Genomic DNA, 21631 nt, shown 5'->3' on the forward strand with positions numbered 1-21631 from the left:
TTGAGGACAATCCCTGGCTATATATGTATATAATACACACTTAATATGCCCTAATCAGATGAGATCATGAATAAAACATAGCTTTCATTTTTTTGGGTATCATTTTTTTAGTTTACCGGGTCATTTCTTTATCGTCCTCGAGGTGTCCCGAGGCACCTCGAGGACGATAGTGTCGGATTTCAGGCACAGACAAGGACAGAGGTCAACAAGGACGAGGTACATCAAGGACACCCCAAAATCTTGCCTCGAGCGTCCTTGTGGACCACACTGACCACAATCTACCTTCTCTTCTAGCTCTTGATCAAATGTCATAGCCTCCGCCCGGGCTGCATATATAATCAATGAATTATCAATTATAGCTCTTGATCCGAACAAACGCACCCACAACTTCATGGTGTTCCCGAAAATGACTGATATCGTATGCTATGCATGCAAAAAGATGGATCTGGCGCGTTTTGTATGGCATCCGATATCAGTCGTGGTCGGAAAAGTCATTCATATACGGGTACCTGGCGTCCGGTGAATCTCCTGACCAGGGCGTTTTATTCAGCTGAGCTATTGTAGCCAATTTCTGTGCGATGATCATTGGCTCGCCAGTCGATCACCCGGATGTTTCTGCAGCTTTGGAATTGACTTATAATACTAAGTAGCTCTTTGGCTTTTGACACTATTGATTGCAATTCAGGGGATATACGCTGTAGACGGCTTCCCTAGCCACTAGTCGAACATGCCTCTCACTCGAGCAGTTGATGATGATTGGTGAAATACAGATAGAAGCCGGTTAGAACTGTTTCTTTCTTTTTCGTTCACTGTTCGAGTGACGGGGGTATTCGAGTCGCTAGAGAAGTCGTCTTTTAGTATACACTGATCAGGACATAAAGCAAACCTAGCTGGTATATGTACATTCTGTAATTTTGCGATGTGGGGTGCATTCAACTCCTGACGTTGTTATAATTATCCGGAGTGTAATATAATGTGTTAATTCTCCGTGTGTATAATGTATTATCCTCGTTATATGTATTAATGGTCGCTTCGGCCTTGTCTAGTTGTGAATGACCGAATCCGGTTAGTTACTTGTTTCAAAACCCAGTGGTCATAGGATATCACTCGGGCCACTACATAGTATTCTGTGCAGCAAACTCACCTCCGGCCAGCGCCAGACCAATCCCACAAATCAGGCAGCAAAGCGCAGATCACTAGAGTCCAGAAGCAATCAAGATTGCACTACCCCGGGTAACCCCGCTCTCAACCTCCATAGCTAGATACAAACGCGTGTGTCGGCCAATCGCACAGTACATACAGCTTCAAAACCCAACCACCTTGTTTATTTACCCCAGAAGTCTCCCCCCCCCCCCCCAAAGCAAGATGGCCTTCTTAGAGCTCCCAACAGAGATCTTATATCTCATAGCCACTGGCCTTGACACCTGCTCTCTCTCCCAGCTCATCCTAACCTCTCAATACTTCAATGTTCTCCTCACACCCTACCTCCACAAGCTCGCCGTCCAACAGGCACACGGAGACTTCACACCGCTCCACTGGGCTGCCTGGAAATCTTACCTCCCCCTCGTCAAGCTCATCCTAAGGCTCACTAACAACGCCAACATCAACAAGTACTCCCCAAACGCTGACGGCGGGAGTGCCCTCAACTATGCCATCTGCACCTGCAGAAGGAGCGCGGGAACGTTCGTTGCGCGCGCAGCAGACCCAAATGCCACGGGGACCAAAAGTACCCTGAATCCGTATCGCGGGTGGGCGGAATGTGAGGAAATTGTGGAGTTCTTGTTGATGAATGGGGCGGATCCGAACCTGCAGGATAACGATGGACTCACCGCGCTCCATAAGGTGCTGGCATTGGACTCTACAGATAGTTATGATTTGGTGGATATTCTACTGGAAAATGGAGCGGGGTCGCCCTTGCTACTTGCGGCGATGTATTGTGGGTGTGTGCTGATGGTGAGACCATTGAGGTGACCGTAGACTCGTCCCCAGCCTCCCTGTGGCCATTCGCACAATACTAAGGTGGACGATAGATGTGGAGCTTAGTAGGGTAGTATTGGTTTCTCATTTCTTTTCTTTTCTTCTTCATTTCCTGACTTGTGAGGATACCTGCGATACGGGTTAGCGATATTTTCCTATGCCATTGCCATTTACCTCTTAGGTCTCGTATCTATGCTCTTATTATACTGTGGATTATCTACCCGTTATAACGTTATCGGATGGTGAATAAACAAATAAAATCAAGTATACGTAACAATAATCGGTTTGCAGGTGATGGCATCGCTCCGGGTTAGAACTGGCGCTGATAGAGCTCTTGTGGGCGAGCTACAGCTCCTGGAGGCGTGGCAGAGGACTGCACTCGTGCACGTGCACATGAGCTACTGATCATGATATAGCTCCGATCCTGGGCAAGTGATCATGAAACAGCTCCTGGGGGCGTGGAAGAGCACCGGAAACGAGTAGAGCACTTGGTGCACTTACTAGTGGCGTGGCATGGCTCCTGGAGACGTTCTAAATACATGTAGTATAGCTACTAACAGAGCTACTGGAGCTCTTGCAGGTACCTAGGTGCTTATATAGCTGCTAGAGCTGGCCGTAGCGGGTGATCGTTCATCATGAGATATCACTCGGTTCATCCCCCCCCCCCCAACAAAAAAAAAAAAGAGAGAGAAAAAACGCAAGACACCCGTCGGAATCTTCCCAGACATGTATATGTGTTTCTCATGAGCGGCTGCAATACTACCATCCGTCTCCCGTCACTACTATGTGCCTATTGCCCCCCTATTTCTTTTTTTACTACTGCTACTGTTAGAGAAGTTAAAAACATCGCCCTCAGAACAACGCCGTCAAACATCCTGCGCTGTTATGATCCGTACTCTTCCGCTCTGATGCTGTGGGGAGCTTCGCGATTGCTTTTTTCGACTCCGGCGTGGAATATATATATATATATGAACAGCCTTCCTGGGGTGGTTGTTGGCGACATGGGACACAGCTTGATTGATTGATAATTCGTTAATTGTATACTAAGTAGCTTGATCAATTGGACAGGCATACAACAGCTAAAAAAAATTTCTTGTCGTGCAGGCACAGCACCAAAATGGGGGAACGCCTAGTGTTATATATCACAAATCTCGAGACAGAGAGGGCCAACACAGAAGAGAGATAAATGGAAACCAAGCTAATATTATTTAGGATAAGATTCAACCTATCAGTACAGCGGCCTTTGAGGGGAATATTAAGGTTTTTATGATTTTTCATACCAGTGGTTAGACTGGCGAAATACTTCATTACCAGCCTGCAGAAATTCGCCTCATTGGATATGGATATAGAGAGTGAAAGGGCTGTCTTGAATATCATATATTCCTTTTCTCCACCCCCGAAGCTATCCCCTGCCTAGCTACATGTAGTTAATTTGTGGCATTTTTGGATGTACCTATCTACAAGCGGCCTCAGAAATAGAAACGAGTTTCCAGACCCCTTGTAGTTATTCCCCGTCAGGTCTCTACAGTATGTGCTATCAACATTCTAAAGCCGGAAGCGGTATGTACTGCATGCCGAGTCCTCGTCCTTTATTAAGCTACGCGCCAATGCAAGAATGCCAGGCACGTGTCTAGCTGTTCTCTCAATCCTAGGAAGCTGGAAAGATACATACATTGATTCCAGGGGGCGTAGTTGCATACATCAATCAGTCAGTGTCATAGCAGAGCCTAGTCTCCGTGCCCAGCCTATGTTCTCTTTGTGTCTGCATGCACGCAGTGCGACAACAAAACAGCCTGGGAACGAGACTAAGCAGAGCCCATCATTCGCATCACGATTAAACCCAGACGTTGCGGTGCAGGTTATGCATATAATAGGTGCTGGGACACGATTCAGCGGTAGCTGAACTCGGTCAAGCATACTTTCTGTTACATAGTTTCTCAGATCTAGACTGTATAAAACTAGGCTGCGGCATCATCACTCCTCTATACACGCATCTGAGTATAATTAACCTATGCTGGCGGGACCTCGATCACGAACGGCGTACAGCCTGGAAACGTGCGACAAGCTTGGCGCACAGACGCTCACTCGGTCGAACTAAGGGTGGAACTGAAGCCTGATATCAGGAGCAGAGACTGAGACCGAGACAGTTCTACAATTGCAAAATGGAACACTAGTGATCACCATTGAGAATCTAGATCTCGACCTCTCACGGGATATAAATTATCTTTGAAATAAACAAAAACTTTTTTTTTTCCCCCCTCCAGCGGCACACAACACGCATTGCACAAAACAGTCCCTTAACAGTCAGATAAAGTATCGCAAACGCTCCCAAATAATAAATAATAAAATAAAAAATCAGCCACCAAGAAAAAAAAAACCACAGACAGAGCCCCCCCCCCCCCCCCCCCCACACACACCATCAAATTAAAGCAGCCAGTCACTCACTCACTGCCCCATCTCCTCCATCACCTCCTTCCAATGCCGATACGGATCCTCCACGCCCGCCTCCATCAGCGCCCTCCTCGCCCACCCCTCGCCCGCAACGTCCCACGCCGTCACCCCCTCGCAGTCCGACTGATCCGGGTTCGCGCCCCACTTCATCAAGAACCTCACCATCTCCCCACACCTCCCCTCCTCCCCCTCCATCACCACCTGGTGCAGCGCCGTGCGCCCCCTCACATCCCTCAGATGCAGGTCCGCCCCGCCCTCCAGCAGCGCCCTCGCAATCGCCACATGTCCCGCGACCGCCGCGCGCCTTAGCGGCGTCTCAACATCCATCTGCCCCATCCCCATCCCCATCCCCATCCCCATCCCCATCCCCGGCGCGCCACACCCCCACTCGTCAGCATCGTCCGCGCGCGCGTCCGCCTCCAGTAGCAAGCGCACGGTAGCCTCGTTGCCGCTGGCCACGGCGCACAGCAGCGGCGTGGTGTCGGCGTCGCCGCCGTCGAGGCGGGCATTGACGTTTGCGCCCGCGGCGATGAGGATGCGCGCGCTGTCGGTGAGGCCCTCGACGCAGGCGGCGTACAGCGCGGCGGTGAGGTAGAGCGTTGCGGGGACGGCGTGGGCGGCGAGCAGGTCGACGCTGGCGTTGACGATGATGTCCAGCGCGTCCGGGTCGCGCAGCTGCTCGGGGTCCGTGAGGTACTGCAGCGGGCAGAAGGGCGTGTGGTTGAGCATTGCGGTGACGAGATCGTACTTCTGGCGCATGTGCGCGAGGTGCACGGCGGTGTGGCCGTCGGCGGTGAGGTCGGCGGGCTGCACGCCGCGGTCGAGGAGGAGCTGGACGAGCGCGCGGTCGCCGTCGCCGAGGACGGCGGTGTGCAGGAGGGTGTAGCCGTTGTGCTCGCGGCCCTCGTCGATGCCGGCGCCGCGGTCGAGGAGGAGGGCCACGATGGCGGTGTGCCCACTGTATGCCGCCGAGTGCAGTGGGGATCTGGTGGGGTTCATGATGGTGAAGTCGGCGCCGTACGAGAGGAGCAGCGAGACCATCCGCAGGTATCCGCGCTGGGCGGCGATGTGGAGCGGCGTGTCGCGGTCGACGTTGTGGGCGTTGACGTTGGCGCCGTGGTCGAGGAGGATCCGGGCGAGCCCCTCGTGGTTCTCGCGCGCAGCCTCAATCAGCGGCGTCTGGGCATCGGAGCCCAGGTCTTCGACCGGCGCACCGTACTCCAGCAGCGCCACCGCAACCTCCTCGTGCCCCGCCCACGACGCCCAGTGCAGCGCCGTCTCGTTCCACATCGTGGTGGCCTTCACGTCCGCCCCGTTCCGCAGCAGCAGCCGCACGACTCTCTCGTGGTCGTTTATCGCCGCCAGGATCAGCGGCGTGTACCGCACCATGCCGCCCTTCTGGTCAATCTCCGCGCCCCGCTCCAGCAGCAGCTCCACGGCCGCCACGTTCCCGCAGGCCGTCGCCCAGTGCAGCGGCGCGTGGAAGACCAGGTGGCCGCGGAACCACGACCGCGAGGAGATGTCGGCGCCCCGGTCGAGCAGGATCCTGGCGGGCTCTGCATGGGCAGCGCTGGACTCGACGGTGTGCAGGTCCGACTTGACCACGGCGTGGATCTCCTGCCCGCACTCGAGGCGCGTGATGAGGTGGGCGTCGTGGGCGTACGTCGCGGCCCAGTGCAGCGCCGTGCGCTCGTCGCTGTCGTGCGAGTCGATGTCGGCGCCCATGTCGAGCACCAGGGATATCAGCTCGCCGCGGCCGTTGCGGGCGGCCCAGCGGAGAACCTTGTTCTTGTCCATGGAGTCGTAGAGAACCTTGCTGACGATCCTGTAGAGGCTGCGACTCGTGCGGGCGAATCTGTTCTTGTCGTCGAGGCCGTCGAGGCTCTCGGCGATCAGGAGGATGAGCTCCGGGGGGAGGTCGAGGAGGTTCATGGCGCTAGGTGTTGTCTGGGCATATATCATCTGGATTCTGTTTGCAAGGATTATTAGCTATATATAGTTGGTGGGGCTTGTCTCTTGTCTCCTGTCTCCTGTCTCCTGTCTCTTGTCTCTTGTTTCTTGCTTCTCCATGTATTCGAGGGATGGGGGGGGGGGGGGGGGGGGATGGCATACATGATCTGGTGTTTGGGGCCTGTGTCCATAACTGCTCTCCCTTCAGTTCGGTGAGCTCATCTGCAAAACTCGGTGAGCTCATCACTTGAGGTTGGCCTGGGGAAGAGCTAGTCGCTTGGCGTGGGCTAGGGTTGACGGGCCACTGGTTGCCTCGCTGATTGGTTCTCTTATTCCTTTTCCTCGGGCAGATCCAGTCAGGAGGAGGCACCAGCCAGAGAGAGCCCTGTTCTGTTTGTAGATGTATCTATCTATAATTGTAAGCATCTCTGCCTTGCAGCCGGGGATTGATTCGCTGCGTCTGGTACGTGGAATGAACGTCGCTTCATAGAGTCAAAGTGCTGTTTCAGCACAACACGCTGAATGGTCACGGGAGCTATGTATATATATGAGAGTAATCGCCCTGGGCAATACTCTGCTCTGCTCTGCTCTGCTCTGCTCTGCTCTGCCCTGCTCTGTTCTATTCTACTCTCCTCTGCTCTGCTCTATGTATACATGCTTAGCCACCCACTGGCCTGTCAGCCACTTTTGGCACTCGTACTTTACTCGTAGGCGCTGACGTCTCCCGTTGCAAGGCCAGCGTATGAGTGGAGTATATATGTAGAGTGTTCGCAGTCTATGTGTAGTAGTACATGTAGTAGTAGCAGCCCAAGATCTACACGGAATAGACTCTGATACAGCTGACAGCCAGCTACACACCTACATGTAGCCAGCTGTGTGGCTTTGCGCGGGGGGGGGCTATCGACGAAAGTGCCGAGCAGCGTTCATTACAGTACATACATGTAGTAATCGCAGATACGATATTCTCACTCATCCTTTCATCCTTGGTTCGGCGGCGGAGTGAGAGCCATCACTCGTCCTTGACACACACTAACCAGAATAGCCCGGGTACGTTAGATGTAGGTGTATGCCCAGCAACAATTGAGGGTTAGGGTTGGATTAATTGCCAACTTCAATTCTTCTACTTTGTACTCACATGTGCCTACAAACTAGACCGGAAGAATCAGTCATGTCATGTAGTAGTAATTAACTCTGGCATCCCCTCTCGTCGAAATCACAACATCTCACTCACCGCCGCTCGCACACTACATGCGCCAAACACCGTACCATGCATGCTGTGCACCCAATCACCCCAACACTTCCGAATTACTTTCCCCTCCCTCTCCTCATCCCCTCTGCCCCGCAACTGTGGGAAAGAAACCCCGCTCTCCAAGAAGCTAACAAAAAAAAAATGTATTTCGTCGCTCCGTCTACCCGGGGACGTACCGATAGTCACAAGCTGGGATTGCTGCTATCTCTACATCTTGAACATGTGTAGCCAGATGTGCCGGAGTGAAGGTTGAAGGTGTCCTTCTCGACGTTTCTCGACCGGCACCGCGGCCGGCGATTGGATACCGGCCATACATACATGTTCTGCAGGATATTATGGCCTGGTTTCAAACTTTGCCCCGGGGGGGGGGGGGGGGGGTGGGGAGACGATGATGCCACTCTCTCTGGATAACGTCACAGGAGCAGAGCAGCGCGCGGGTGAGGTATAGAAAAAAATAAAAAATAAAAAGGGTATTTTTCTGCTATTTTCTGCTGTGCGGCCTACATATACACATTGCTCTCTCTAGATGAGCGCTGGTGGGTGGTGGTACTTAGATCAGCCATCTTATCGATCGGCTAGAACCAGAACTAGGTAAACCAGATTATGATCTTTCTTTCTACCCTGGGCCCAATTAACCCCGTGACAGTACATACATGCACCGGGACGTTTGGATTGTCTTGTCTCGGGATGAAGGGCAAGGGCAAGGGGAAGGAAGGGGAAGAGGGGGGGAAGTCGAAAATCAGTTTTGTTTTTTGGTTGCCTGTTCCAGATCTGGCCGGCGTGGGTTGCTGAGGTGGTGATGTGCATAGCTGTCGGAATATAACTCAGCTGCCCTTTCTTTTGCCCTCCGGGCGCGGGCGGAACAGAGTGCAAGTAAGCAAAAGACAAGGATTAATTAAAATCAATTCTCTTTCTACGCGGGAATTGGGTTTTTCGGGATGCGGTGGGTAGGTACTACAAATACGCACATGCTCTCGAGCTCTATCTTATCGAGCAAGAGAGATGCCCGCCGGGTTTGGGGATGGAGTGGATGAGCGAGGGAAAGTCGATAATGTCAGTACCTACCAGTACCAGCCAGTACCGCATCTACATCTACCCCCGCCACGAGAGAAGACCCCATACCGAGTAGATGAACCCCCATGAAAGCTCGGTAGATGAAGGCACTCTCCCAAGCCCGCGCAAAAGGGAACTTTATCATATTCCTTATTTCCTCACGACCCCCCTACCCCTACCCCTACCCTCCTCTACCCCCCATCCGCAAGGCAGGCGAATCTCAATCATTTCCATAACTGTGGTGGAGGAGGAGGGGGGCGGTAGGACAGGGTATCATACGTAGGGCACACACACACACACACTTCTTCCATACACACCACACACCACACTCTCCCACCAACCTGCAGTGCCATGTCAACGTATGTACCACACACCACACACAGGGTGAAGGGAAAAAAAAAAAAAAAAAAAAAAAAAAGAGAGAGTCTGCCAACGTGTCTGTTGCAATGGCGGCCCCCTGCTCGGCGGACCATGTGTCTGACTGGCTGGCTAAGGGGAAGCATAATGTAGAGAGTATCCCCATTCTACGGAGCGACCGAAATATACTTTTGGCGGTTTGAGGAAGTAGAATGATGGAAAGACCGAAGGACGGAAGCAAGGAAGAAGTGTGGAAAGGAAGGCAGTATGGAAGGGGAGGAAAGGGCACCGAGGAGAGGAGAGGCGGAGAAAAGGCACCGAGAATCGAGGATTCGCCGCAGCTATATCACTAGTAGAGTAAGTACCCTAAAATACCCCTGCTTCTACCACTTTAAAGTACTAGATCCCTGTGCAGGAAGCGAGGGTTCGAGTGAAGTAAAGTGAAGTACATGTAAGTGAAGGTAAGTCAAGTGAAGGAAGGAAGGAGAAGGAGCGGAAGGAAAAAAGAGGCATCTCTTGCTCTCCTGGTTGTATCATAGCCCCTTCCCAATCCCAATCCCAACAGGCAGGGCAGGGCAGCGTAATCCCATAGGTTGAGAGGAACCTCAACACATGATTCATTCAGCCTCTGACAGCTCCCCGATCCACGATATCTATCACCTTGTCCCCTAGCTCTACTAGTACCTACTCTTACCGTCTCCTGGTTCTGGTTCTAGTTCTGGTTCTGGCCGCTCGCTGTTTGATTTGGGACGCTGAAATTGTTTTCTCGTCATCCGTCTTTCGAGAGTTACTCCTCATTGCAGCGAGGAGATTGACAGAGTGAACGTGAGAGAGAGAGAGAGTGTGTCTCCCCACATATCATCATCGTCAATCAAATCACATCACATCATAATATCACATCCCATCCAAAGAATTCCTCTCTCTTTTTTTTCTCCTGCTCGCCCGTGATATTTTTCTTCCAACGAGCTGCTGGTGGTCCCTTCTTTTCAGTCAGTGTCAGTCAGTCAGTCTTGCGCCCAGTCTGTGAAAAATTCCCATACCTACCAAAGAGGAGATCAAGAACAGAAACAGAGGGCCCAGAGGTACCAGGTTAGAAACTCCTCACTCAACCACCCTATCTTCGGCTGTGGTTCGCGATTCCCGATTTCCATTCCGCCTGCTGCTTGTTGCTTGGATACTTGTTCTCCTCTCACTCGCACCCGCGCTGACTCCTGTAAGTTACAGCTCGAAGCTCCATTGAGCCGTTACTTCCGCACCTACATACACCACGTCTATTTGCCCTCACCCACTCCACTCCACTCCACTCCTCCTCCCTCTCCCCCAACCCAAGCAAACAACCCATACAGCACACAACAAGAGTAGGAAAAAAAAATTAAATTAAAAGGAAAAGCGAGTAATAGGACGGAATATGGCCGATTTCTCACCCCCTCCGTCGTCACTGGAAGAGACGCATGGGCGACAGCGCCAACACTCCTCCCCGCTGCTGCTACTGCGCTCGATTTCTTCCGAAGAACAGCTCGTGGGTGGTTGTGGAGTTGCTGCTGCTGCTGCTGCTGCTCCTGCTTCTGGAGAAACCCCTCCCACACCGCCTGCTACAACTCGTGCATCTACTGCAATCTCTGGTGCCGCAGAGACCGATAACGAAGAGGAGGACTTCGACGAGCAGGAAACCACCGTAGGAAGAGCTGCTCCGGTAGTGGACGAACGACAGTACCCAGAGACTGTGTTTGTGGTGCCTGAACCGCAGAGAGCTCCGCCGTCTCCGCCGACCCTCTCTCTTCCTGCTGTTGCTGCTGCTGCTGCTGCTGCTGCTGCTGTTGCTGCTGTTGTCGACATCACAACTACTCCAGCAACACCGCAGGCACAAGAGGAAGAAGAGGAGTTGTCCATGCCTTCGATCAAGACAGTCCCCAAGCGGGACGGCCCCAAACAGAGCTCAAGCAGTAGTAGCAAACCGCGGCCAGCCCCGGTGTCCCTTCCCCTCCCCCCCCTTCGGCAGGTCTCCGATACCCACAGCTCTACAACAACAACAACCTCCACAACAATAACCTCCACAACCACACCACTGTCTCCATCGTCACTCTCGCGGGTACTGAGAGAAGAAGGAGTCCGCTCACCCAGCCACCCAAGCATCACCGCCCTCCCGCCCTCCCCCCCACTCACCAGACGGGGCACCAACAACACCCGCACCACCTCGTCCTCCCGCTACGGCCCGCAGGCCATCGCCGTCCGCGGCGGCTCCCCCGACAAGCTTGGCGCTCTCCGCCCTGGCACGTCGTCGTCAAACGCATCGCTGAAGGATGTCACCCGCATGGGCAAGAAGCTGGGCCGCCAACCCATCGACTACCTCCTCCCGAACGGCTCTCTTCCGAACCCAGTATCGACAAACTTCCACCCCTGGCAGGAACCAGACTCACTCGACGACAGCGTGGACACGGACCAGCCGGTGTCGGCGGTGTTTGCAAACCTGAACATACTGCTGGAGAACTACCACAGCATCCTCTCTAACGGCGGCAGCATTGCGGTCGCAAACGGGTACCACAGCGTCGCTAGAAAGCTCCTGGAACAGGTAGGCGGCGTGTTCACAAGGGACTTGGGCGTAGATGGCGTGGGCTGGCACGATATATTAGAGTATATCCGCGGGGGACGCACCCGGCCATGCCTGTGCGTGCTGCCGGTTAAAGGCCTGATGTCGCGGCGCAACATTGAAGCCTCGATCCTGAGCGGGGCCACCGGGGACGACGATGTCGCATCGCACCTCCACCCGCCAAGTATGTACATCACCAAGGAGCTCGCGCAATCCGTCGTCGCGGGCGTGAAGCAGAAGACGGGCAAAGTCGAGGACTGGCTCGAGGAGGTGGAGAAGGTGCTAAAACGGTCACAGCCACCGCCGTCCCCCACCACCGCATCGGTGCTCAGCGACGACGGCGAGTTCGACGAGCACAGCGAGATCGTCGTGCAGATCATTGAAGGCATCCTGAACCAGACTCAGATCCTCATCTTCCGCGCATACTTGTCCGACCCCCACATCCTGGCCGCCACAAAGCTCGCCCTGGTCCGCCTCTACCCGCAGCACACCCCCGCGGCCATCACCGCCCCCATCATCGCGCTATATCTCCTCCTCCACGACGAGCTGCACCCGCTGCTGACCGCCGTCTCCCGCCTCACCGACGCTGAGATGGAACTAATCAACTCCGGCCGCTTCGACGGCTTCCTCGACGGGTCCAGCAACGCCGTCCCCCGCGACGAGGAGGAGGAGCTGCGAACAATCACCAGCCTCGACCGCAGCCTCCTCCGCGTTCTCGAGGGCCTCGACGACGAGATTGAGGAGCTCCACAACCGCGCCCTCATCGTCCGCCGCGCGCTCAAGGAGCGCCAGAACGGAATCGCAAAGAAGATGAAGAAGCGCAGCATGCAGCAGCTGGCCGAGGGCGAGGTAGCGGCGCCTGTGCAGCTGCCGGACGAATTCGAAGATGAGAACGAGTTGCTTCTGCCGCCGGTTGAAGAGTGGGAGGGTGGGAAGAGTATATTACTGGGCCCAGATGACAGCGCTAGTAATGTGACGTTCAATCGCCGGCGACGGGCAGAACGGCGGATCGAGAAGGAGAAAGAGGAGGCGGAGCGGAAGAAGGCGGAGAAGAAGGCACGGCGCATTGAGGAGCGGGATGAAGCGAGTGGGAAGCGGGAACGGAAGAAGAAGACTGACGAAGAGGATGCCGCAGCTGAAGATGATGATGATGCAACAGTTGATGGCCGCAGTGTGCACAGGAAGGAACGTAAGGAGAAGAAGGAGCGTAGGGAGAAGCACCACTGTGACGGCAAGGATTCCTGCGACGACTGTAGCAGTTCCGCAGCGGCTAAGCGGTCACGGAGCGGTGGACGTAGAGAGGAACCAGAGACAATCAAGGAGGAGACCAAGGAGGAGCTGAAAGAGCTGAAAGAGAAGGCTTCAAAGAGCAGCAGCACAAAGGAGACCAAGGACAAACATAGGCATAAAACACCAAAGGAGGAGAAAGAGAAGGATGCAAAGAAGGGCGGGCTGTTTGATGCTACACGACGGCTCTTCGATAAAAAGATGATGGCCGATAAACCATCAAAGTCTGATAAGGAGAAGGATAAGGACCGACCCCCAACAGGGTCTTCAGGGAAGTCGTCGGAGAGGGAAAGGCCGCCGACGTCACACAGTCATAGGGGAGGCGGGCACAGTCATCGCGAAGTCGACCATCACAGGGATATACATCGGGAGATCAAGATATGATGTGCTACGTGAGAATTAGTGGGGAATATAAACATACGAGTGTGGGGGGGGGGGGGGGATTGGAATTGTGAATATGCGACTGATACGATTACAGGCCGGCGTTTTTTATTTTTATTTTATTTATCTCATCTCATAATGTTCTTCTCTTTCCTAGAGTTTATTTTTTATTTTATTTGGTTTGGAAACTTTCTTGGGAGGGGCGCATAGGGTGGGGATAAAAATGGCTATACTACACAGCAGGACACTTGACTTATTAATCCGTTTTTTTCCTTTGTCTTTTTTTTTTTTTTTTTCTCTCTTTCTCTTTTACTTTAGGAGGCCTGTAATTCTGATCTTTATTTTTTAAGAGTTTTTCATCTCTTTGGATACCTTGCCTACCGCTATCGTTTTTTGCACGAAGGAATGGAATGGAATTGGGATGTATGTAGTTAGTTGGATTGGGATTGGAAAAGTACTTACTTCACTGCTGTCTATTTTTACGATATTTATATATACATACTTACCGCTCTTCTAGGGCGTTGATTTTTTACTCTACTACACATTTGGTTCTGACCATTCACGTTCCCGGCAGTTGTGGTTGTGAGTTGAGGTTTGAAGATTTGAGTGTACGACAGTAGTAGTAGTAGTAGTCGGAGGTGGGGTTGTAGTTGGACACTGAACAGCGCAGTACTGCTGTAGTGATGGTGGTGGGGTGGGTAAGTGCATAACCTCTCACTCGCCTTTTCTCTCTCTCTCTCTCTCTCCCCCAATCCAATATGACGTCAACCAGCCAGCAACCCCATCCATCATGCACTCCATAGAACGTCCCACACAACCCGCACGCTCGCTGTCCACTTCCACATATATATTCTGCCCCCCCCCCTCTTTCCGCGGCCCAAACACCCAGCAAATCGAAACACTTGTTCCTCCGTCGTAGTTGACAAAAACCAGCTGAACCCCGGCCCAGTTTCTGATCTACCAGGATCCTCCGACTATCTCCCGCGTACGTCCCACAACACTGCAGTGATTTGCCCAGGCACATTGGTCTACATACACTACATGATTAATTGTGTTCTGCCTCTCCGTCCACACCACACACCGACATGTACATACACACACCCACCCACCCTACGCTACCTACTATTTTACCAGCCAGTCGCAGCAGCGCCCTGCAACCACCGCCGTACCCATCCTGCCGGCCTGCTGTGCAACCCCCGATCTGCTCCAGCCTGTGTGGTCGCGCCAGATCTCTGCGCGTGGCATTTAGAGTTTGCTGTCTAGACTCCTCACACTCTCTTTGTTGTGTGCAGCGCGTGCGGAGCAGACATGAAGTGAGCATAGCCAGCCAGCCAGCAATGTACAAGGATAGCGCGCCGCCGCTGCCATTGGCTACCGGCCACAAGCGCGGTTTCGCGCGCTGCACCTGCTGCCGATCAGGGGGGGGGGTTGCAGCTTGTGTGAAGTGCGAGTGATAGCGTGTGATGCTTGTGCACTGTGCTAGCTAGCCTAAATGATGGCCGCTTTGTGGGAGGGGGGGGGGGGGGGAGGGACAAACTTACGCGCGTATTGAGCCGTACCTCTCTCGTTGTTGTGGTGGCTCGTAGCATGGTGCGTATACGGTGCGGTACGGTAGCTCACATCATGGTGGGAGTACGTTGACAGTAATGGTACGTCGTGGCATCTCATGTCACATCACAATATCATGGTGGCTTTCTCATAGCACATATCACACATCATCATCATCATCATCAGACTGCCTCACTCGTCTTGTATCAACCCCTACATACTATACTACATACCCGCTTTGGCGTGTACGTATCCAAGCTGCGCGAGAATGTCTTCAAACGCACTGAGCATGTTCAGTCCCTACCACCTCGTCGTCACATGGCCAGCCGTCTTCCTGTGTGCCTTGATGCTGGTTGCGTGGGGGGGCGGCCAGGAGGAGCAGGAGATGGTGTTTGATGATCAGCGGTTTCTGCTGTACATGGAGAGTGAGCGGAGAAGACTACGTGCCGAGAGAAGAGCAGCGGCGGAGTCTAGAGCTGTGGTGGGTGGTAGGGTCAACAAGCGAAGGAGGAGGAGGACGAGTGGGGTGAAGATAAAGTTGGAGAAGGGTGAGAGTGATACAGAGGAACGAGGACAGGAGCAGAAAAAGAGGCAGAGACAGGTTGATGATGGTGATAAAAATGATGATGAGGTGGTGATGGTGGAGATGGAGGTAGAGGAGCTCTCTGATGCTTCTGATGTCCCTGCCCAGGGTGCCTTAGACACCATCGATCAGGACCAGTCCCAAGACCAGATCGAAAAGCCAGACAAGTTCGTCTCATTGGCTTTCAGCTTCCAGAGCAGGCACAGCCCACTCGGCTCACCCCCCCGCAGTCCTACTCAAACCTCCATTCAGGCCGCCCCCATCCCACCTCCCATCTTCTCTATCAAGCCCGAGTCCCCCCCACCCCGTACCTTGGGTCCAATCGTGGAGAACTGGTCCCTCCGCTCCCCTTCGATAATCGTTCCACCTACGCCCTCGCCCTTCACACCTCAGCCCACGCCCCCCACACAACCTGCACCACTAGTCAAGTCCCCACCACCCCCAGGAAGCTATGTTCTCCGCCGCCGCCCGCCCTCCTCCCATCTCCCCAACAGCATCGACACCACCGACCTCTACGACGGCCCCTTCCTCGTCGTCCCGAGTTTCCCCCGGCAAAACCGGTTTGTAACGATCTCGCTGCCCTTAGGCTCGCTGACATCGCCACGAATCGCAGTCGACGACGTCGTTGTTACCTCGGCGCCGGAAAATAAGGGGGGGTATGGGAAGGAGGGGAAGGGCGGAGAGCACGGGGTCTATATCATCGATAGGATCCGCGGTGAGAGGATTGTGGAGGCGAAGCGTGGGGTCGGGTGGGCGAGAGAGATGCTGGTGCATTGGGAGGGGTGGGGGTGTGAGGATGATACTTGGGAGCCGGAGGAGGGGCTTCCGGTGGAGGTGGTGGACGCGTTCGATGCGAGGGTTTTGGAGTGGAGGATAGGCTTGAAGGGGTATTGAGGCTAGGTATGTGGAGCGGTTATGGGGTGTGGGTTGATGGTAAGCTTAACTTGGGCGGTAGTGGACTTAGATATGGGCTGGATTTACCTTTCTTTTTGCTTTTATATGGATTTGGTGGTGGTTTTAGAGATGGCCTTTTCTTACATTTTTCATGGGCAGTTTGCCATACGATTGACTTGTTGGTGGCTCTGATTAGACGCACGGACTTAAGATTGATAGCTATATATTAGACAGTGCTTGATCCAGTAGGATATTATAGTTCGGTATGTAATTAGCTCGTAACCAACTAATAAACTTGGCTGATAGTACTCATCCACAGCTTTTACAAATTAGATTCTAGGATTCACATGCACCGCACTAGTCTCCCTTCGTATTTGCCAGAAGTGTTATTACTAGCGCGCCTTTCTGCACTGAGACGCACTAGCACGCACTAGTAACTATTCTACAATTGGAACACTCATATGCTTCTTAATTCCCCCGCCCTCACGCACGACAAGATCGTGGCCAATAACTAATACAATAGCTAATACTAACAATCAAAAAGCTCTTATCAATAGTTGATCCGAACCAATCCAATCCCCGATAAGCGGGGGCAGCATTATCAACAGTGCAACTAATACACAATCACAGCCCATCACTCGTACCATAACCACCACTCCAACACTCCCCCCCTCTCACCCTAACCAACCAACCACCCAGTTTCTCCAGCCACCACCCACGAATGATACTCCGGGACTGTTCGGAAACTCGCGCCCGAACACTGAAACCACCCACCGCCGCCAATGATCGGCCAATGCTGCTATCCAACCCTTACCCCGTCAATCCAGATTGCAGGATCGCTCCTGCCGACTCGGGGGCGAGGTCCGGAGGCGTTGGACTGGCGGTCTATGTGGGCGGGTGTACATGTAGTTAACGGTGTCTGTGTTATTTTTGGCGCAGACGGGGTACTTGGCAGAGATGGGTCTTTGGGTCAAGCGTTAACGCTAGGCTGGCCGCTGGCGGTGTTGGTTAGTGCTCCCACAGAGTGTATGGAACGAAGATTGCATTGATGCGTGGGGAATGCTATAAGTAGATTATTCCATATAGGTGTAACTATATGGTCTCGCTGCACAATTTACGGATAGTACGGTACGCGGATCAGAGATGCTACCATTTGTATTGATGTTCAACTGAGGGAAGTGAGGCTACAGATCTGAGTAGTATTGTGGGGTTTATAAGCTCGAGGATAGTACAAGAACCATATCAGCTAGATCGGGCTTACTCTCACAGACCATGGAAATTGGGAGAGAAAGACAGGGTTTACCTTGGGCTGCTAGTGTTGTATATATATTGTCTGTTAACCACTAGCTACATGTATGCCACAAAGCAATCTTTTCATTTATATTCAACTCACCAACTACGAACCACCACCCTCCCCCCTCTTTTCTCCCCCCCTCCCCCTCCCCTTAACCTATAATATATAAAGAAAAAAAACCCCAAAATTACACAAACCCCGCCATTAAAACTCCCCGCAACACAAATACACCCACCACATGCATAGAGAAGAAACTATCACACAATGAAAACGGAATACTTGCCCACCAACTAAAACGTCTGTACAGTCTTCACCCTCCTTGGCTTCACCGGCGTAAAATCGGTGCTTGCCACCTTCCTCAAAGTCACCTTTGTAATCCTCCTTGTGATTGCCGTGGCCGGTCGCCCGACTTCTTCATACACGACATAGTCGTCCCCGAAGCCTATTATTGGGGATCTCGGCGGTGATGGGGCCGGGAATGCGGAGAACTTGTAAGGAAGCTTCGGAAGTGGCTTTTGCAGCTGGTAAGGTTAGTTCATGTAACAGCATTGGGAATAGAGTAGGCGCTACTTACTTCTTGGGAAGGAGCAGCAGAAACGGCTAATGTGGAAGAGGTATCTCCAGTTCCACTCCTGCTGCGTCCTGCCAGTGTTTCACCATCGAGTTCCTTGAACATCTCGGTGATTTGGGCTTTATCGAGTGCGAGACTTTTGTATTGGGCGTTTGTTCCCAACTCAAGGCTTGGTCTTCGGGGTGGTATCGGCGGAGATATGATTGATAGTTTGCTGCTATTACGTGTAGAAGTGAATGACCTTGATCGAGGACGGAACTTTATGGATGGTGTGGGAGTGGGGAGTGGCGATGATGTGGTGGCCCTAGTAGATGAGAAGGAAGGTAGTTTTAAGTGTGATAGAGATTTTGAGCGCCGGACTTCAGCACGGTTACGAGTCGGGGTAGTAGTTATTGCGGGAGTGGCGACCGGCGCGAGCGACGGTATGCCGCGGCGGCGTGATATTGATGCTGTACGCCGTTCAGAGGGAATATGGTAGACACGGGTGTTGAATTGGCTTTTGGGAGGCTGTTTCTCGATGGCATCCATGGTGATTGTGCGCCTGGGCTTGTCTGACGGTGTAGGCGCCCGTTTCCTTTTGTCTGAGGATTTGGAGTGTGGTGAATCCTTCGAGTATGTGAGGACACACAGCACCGCCCGCGCAAAGCGAGATATGCTCGACTTGAAAGACTTCGGTTTGGGAGCATTTTCCTGCTGTACTGGTTTCTCTGTGGATGTGGTCTGCTCCTTCTCCGAGGGTTTGGAAGAATGCCCTGAGCTCAACCCAGAAAACATCTCAACAGACGCGTCCCTCTTCTCCTCCTCGTCCACCTTCTTAGACCACTCCTTAATCATGTCTCTTGATGTCCGTCTGCCATGAACATTAGGCGTTCCAACGGGGGTTGGAGGCATTGGCACAGCCTGCCCAATGATAACACCCAGTTGACCCATGTACGTACTAGCAGAGTCGTAAAGACAGCTATCCTCCGACATTCTGCTTGTAAAAGCCGGTGAAGCTGGTGGCGAACTGTGGCGGAAAGCAGGTAGTGGTTCGAACTTGAAGGTCACTGGTGAGTTTTCTGCCTGCAGGGAACAAGTGTCGACAATTATTGTCATATCCGGTTCGAGCAAATCTTTCCAAACGGGGGGTAGAATCGAGTTTCCGTGCTGGTCGGTTATGCGTATTGAAGAGTTGTTGAAGATGTCGAGGCCAAAAAGGCTCTTTAGAGCTTCGTGTAGGAGCTATATTTGTTTATATTTTGATCAGCATATGTATATAGACCTAGCTATAGATAGAGAAATTTAGTCCAATCGAGATTTATGCACGTACATCCCACGTTTCGACCTTGTGTAGTGGTACAATGAAAGAAGACATATAGGGTGCAAGCAGTATCCGGATCCTTGGGGCCGAAAGACTCTGCGGTTTAAATGTAGACTGCAGCGATGTCGTGGATGAGTTTGCCACCTCTGTTATTTTTGTCCCGATAGGGGGAATAATTGCTGAAGACGGTGATTTTGCTATTGGCTGAGCCATGCTGAAAGAATTGAACTAGCCTAGCTAGTGCTTGAGTGTACTGAAAGTAAGATCTTAAGGGTGAAATGACTGTAAGGCGATTGTAAAATGCTGATCCCCCAATAATTGCAATATCCAAACTGTTTGCATATGTAGGTGTACTAGTAGGTCCTTGGATATATCCTTACTTCGAAACCTAATCCTTCCAGAAGCCTAAAGAGCGAATGAAAATAATACAGAGAGGAACACCGTAGACTGGAGCCGGTCCTTTTCGAATATAATTTGAATGAATGTAAACGGACGTTAGACCAAACTCTCAAAGTTACTGTCCAACCGACCTTAACAATCCGACCAAGAAAAAGAAAGAAAAAGTTGTCAGAGAACGACGTCGTCACCGAAATGGATGAACGGAGAAGGAAAGAAAGAAAGAAAAGGAGGAGGGATAGATAGATTATAGATCTTTTTGACCCTTTGCCATACCAATAATTATTGGTCTGCCATCTTTCAGCGGAAATGTCCAGCATCTCCAATACTTTTTCTGAAACCTCTTATACAAGGGTGCCAGGTTCCAGGGATGGGCCACTGGGAGCGGGTTCTGAGGTTATCGATATTTGGTCCATCCTCCCTGCCACAGTAGGGATGGCTAGTCCGTTTCAGGTTTCATAGGCCCAGATGGATAGCCTGGCCAACGACAATCGAAGCGAAAAGAGTTTCGGCGCGTCAGAGGATGAGTGCAACGGTTCATGCAGTCGTTATAGGTGAAGGTTAAAATTTCCCAACGCCTGAAAATCGCCTTTAAGATCAATAACCAGTGATAGGGCAGTGGATAATTATTAAGGGCCCCATGTAGGATGCAATGGTAATTGTGTGTATAACCACGCAAACGCCCCATACGGAGGGCAAACGGCTGAGATGCGGATGCGTATAACACGTTCCTTACATACAGCAACCTAGCAAGGTGTTCCTTACATCGAATATTCCTCGCATCTAGCCCGGCAGGAACCCTCGACCAGCCTGCGTCCCGGGAGTAGCTGGTAACCATACTCTTTCGGCTCCTTCTCCGGGGTAATTCTGTGCAGGATGAATGACGAGTAAATTGAAGGAGTCATTCAGAGATGCCTTTGTACATACATTCGATGTGGCCGTCTACTTAGGTGACTTTCTAGCGCACATTCTACTAAGGCTAGCCTTCGTGGATCTCGGGGATTAAACTATAATTACACGCAATCGGTACCATGGGAAGGAAAAAAAGACCTCCTTCAACTGCCGTGAAACATCAGCCTCCATGAACCCTAACCCAGATGCGTGGTCCGTGGCTGGCGTACGCACCAACCGCCAGCACCTTGCCTGGAGTACTGGTTTGACAATGTATGGTACTGGTATCGCATATCTCAATTCTGCTTCTGACTTCCTATCGGATATGCTTTCTGTCCTTGGATCAGAAACGTTTGAAGATGTCTGGAGAGAGAACGAGAGAGCTAGATAGGAAGGTTAGCCGAAATCATTACACCAATGAAAGTCGAAAAAGGATATGGCCAGGGAGTAATCTTCTCCAAAGCTAGTAAGCAACAGGCCTGTGTGCACAGAATATCACGCCATGACCGATATCGATCTAAAGGATCGACATGAGGAAACTTGGTTTTTAGGGGCCATCAGCTATCTGATGACTTATAGCTTCGTAAAATGGAATCTATAATTGTCCTAATGTAAGTTTTGTAGATATAATATATCGGTCGAGTACTCGACTATCAAATAATACAATTCTCCTCGCTCTATAATGGCAAAGCTTGAAGGTCAAGTTTTGCTTTACTGAGACTTTTAATTTCTCTACTATTCCTTTACCCTGTGATATAGACTCGTTTCAAACAGCTGGCCTTTGTGGAAAGCTACAATTTCAATGCCAATTCTAGACTTATTTGGAGGTTATCTCAGGCGGTAGTACTCTAGACTGATACAT

General features: G+C 52.1%; 5 protein-coding genes across 5 annotated transcripts; 3 read left to right on the forward strand and 2 right to left on the reverse strand.

The window, feature by feature from the left end:
• Positions 1 to 1365: 1365 nt before the first annotated feature.
• H6S33_006622 (uncharacterized protein) lies at positions 1366 to 1971 on the forward strand (the record flags this gene model as incomplete). Its single annotated transcript, XM_044838163.1, has 1 exon — positions 1366 to 1971. The coding sequence occupies one exon, from the start codon at positions 1366 to 1368 to the stop codon at positions 1969 to 1971; it is 606 nt and encodes a 201-aa protein (XP_044689440.1).
• Positions 1972 to 4422: 2451 nt separating this feature from the next.
• Positions 4423 to 6360, reverse strand: H6S33_006623 (uncharacterized protein; the record flags this gene model as incomplete). The annotated part of the gene is made up of 1 exon (XM_044838174.1): positions 4423 to 6360. The coding sequence occupies one exon, from the start codon at positions 6358 to 6360 to the stop codon at positions 4423 to 4425; it is 1938 nt and encodes a 645-aa protein (XP_044689441.1).
• A 4085-nt stretch (positions 6361 to 10445) lies between these two features.
• Positions 10446 to 13295, forward strand: H6S33_006624 (uncharacterized protein; the record flags this gene model as incomplete). The annotated part of the gene is made up of 1 exon (XM_044838185.1): positions 10446 to 13295. One exon carries the CDS (start codon positions 10446 to 10448, stop codon positions 13293 to 13295), a length of 2850 nt encoding a protein of 949 aa, XP_044689442.1.
• Positions 13296 to 15108: 1813 nt separating this feature from the next.
• Positions 15109 to 16317, forward strand: H6S33_006625 (uncharacterized protein; the record flags this gene model as incomplete). Its single annotated transcript, XM_044838196.1, has 1 exon — positions 15109 to 16317. One exon carries the CDS (start codon positions 15109 to 15111, stop codon positions 16315 to 16317), a length of 1209 nt encoding a protein of 402 aa, XP_044689443.1.
• A 1584-nt stretch (positions 16318 to 17901) lies between these two features.
• H6S33_006626 (uncharacterized protein) lies at positions 17902 to 19695 on the reverse strand (the record flags this gene model as incomplete). Its single annotated transcript, XM_044838207.1, has 3 exons — positions 17902 to 18132; positions 18186 to 19403; positions 19492 to 19695. The coding sequence occupies 3 exons, from the start codon at positions 19693 to 19695 to the stop codon at positions 17902 to 17904; spliced, it is 1653 nt and encodes a 550-aa protein (XP_044689444.1).
• Between the last annotated feature and the right edge of the window lie 1936 nt (positions 19696 to 21631).

This window comes from Morchella sextelata (assembly GCF_020137385.1).
Source record: "Morchella sextelata strain SCLS chromosome Unknown scls_21, whole genome shotgun sequence".
Taxonomy (NCBI): domain Eukaryota; kingdom Fungi; phylum Ascomycota; class Pezizomycetes; order Pezizales; family Morchellaceae; genus Morchella; species Morchella sextelata.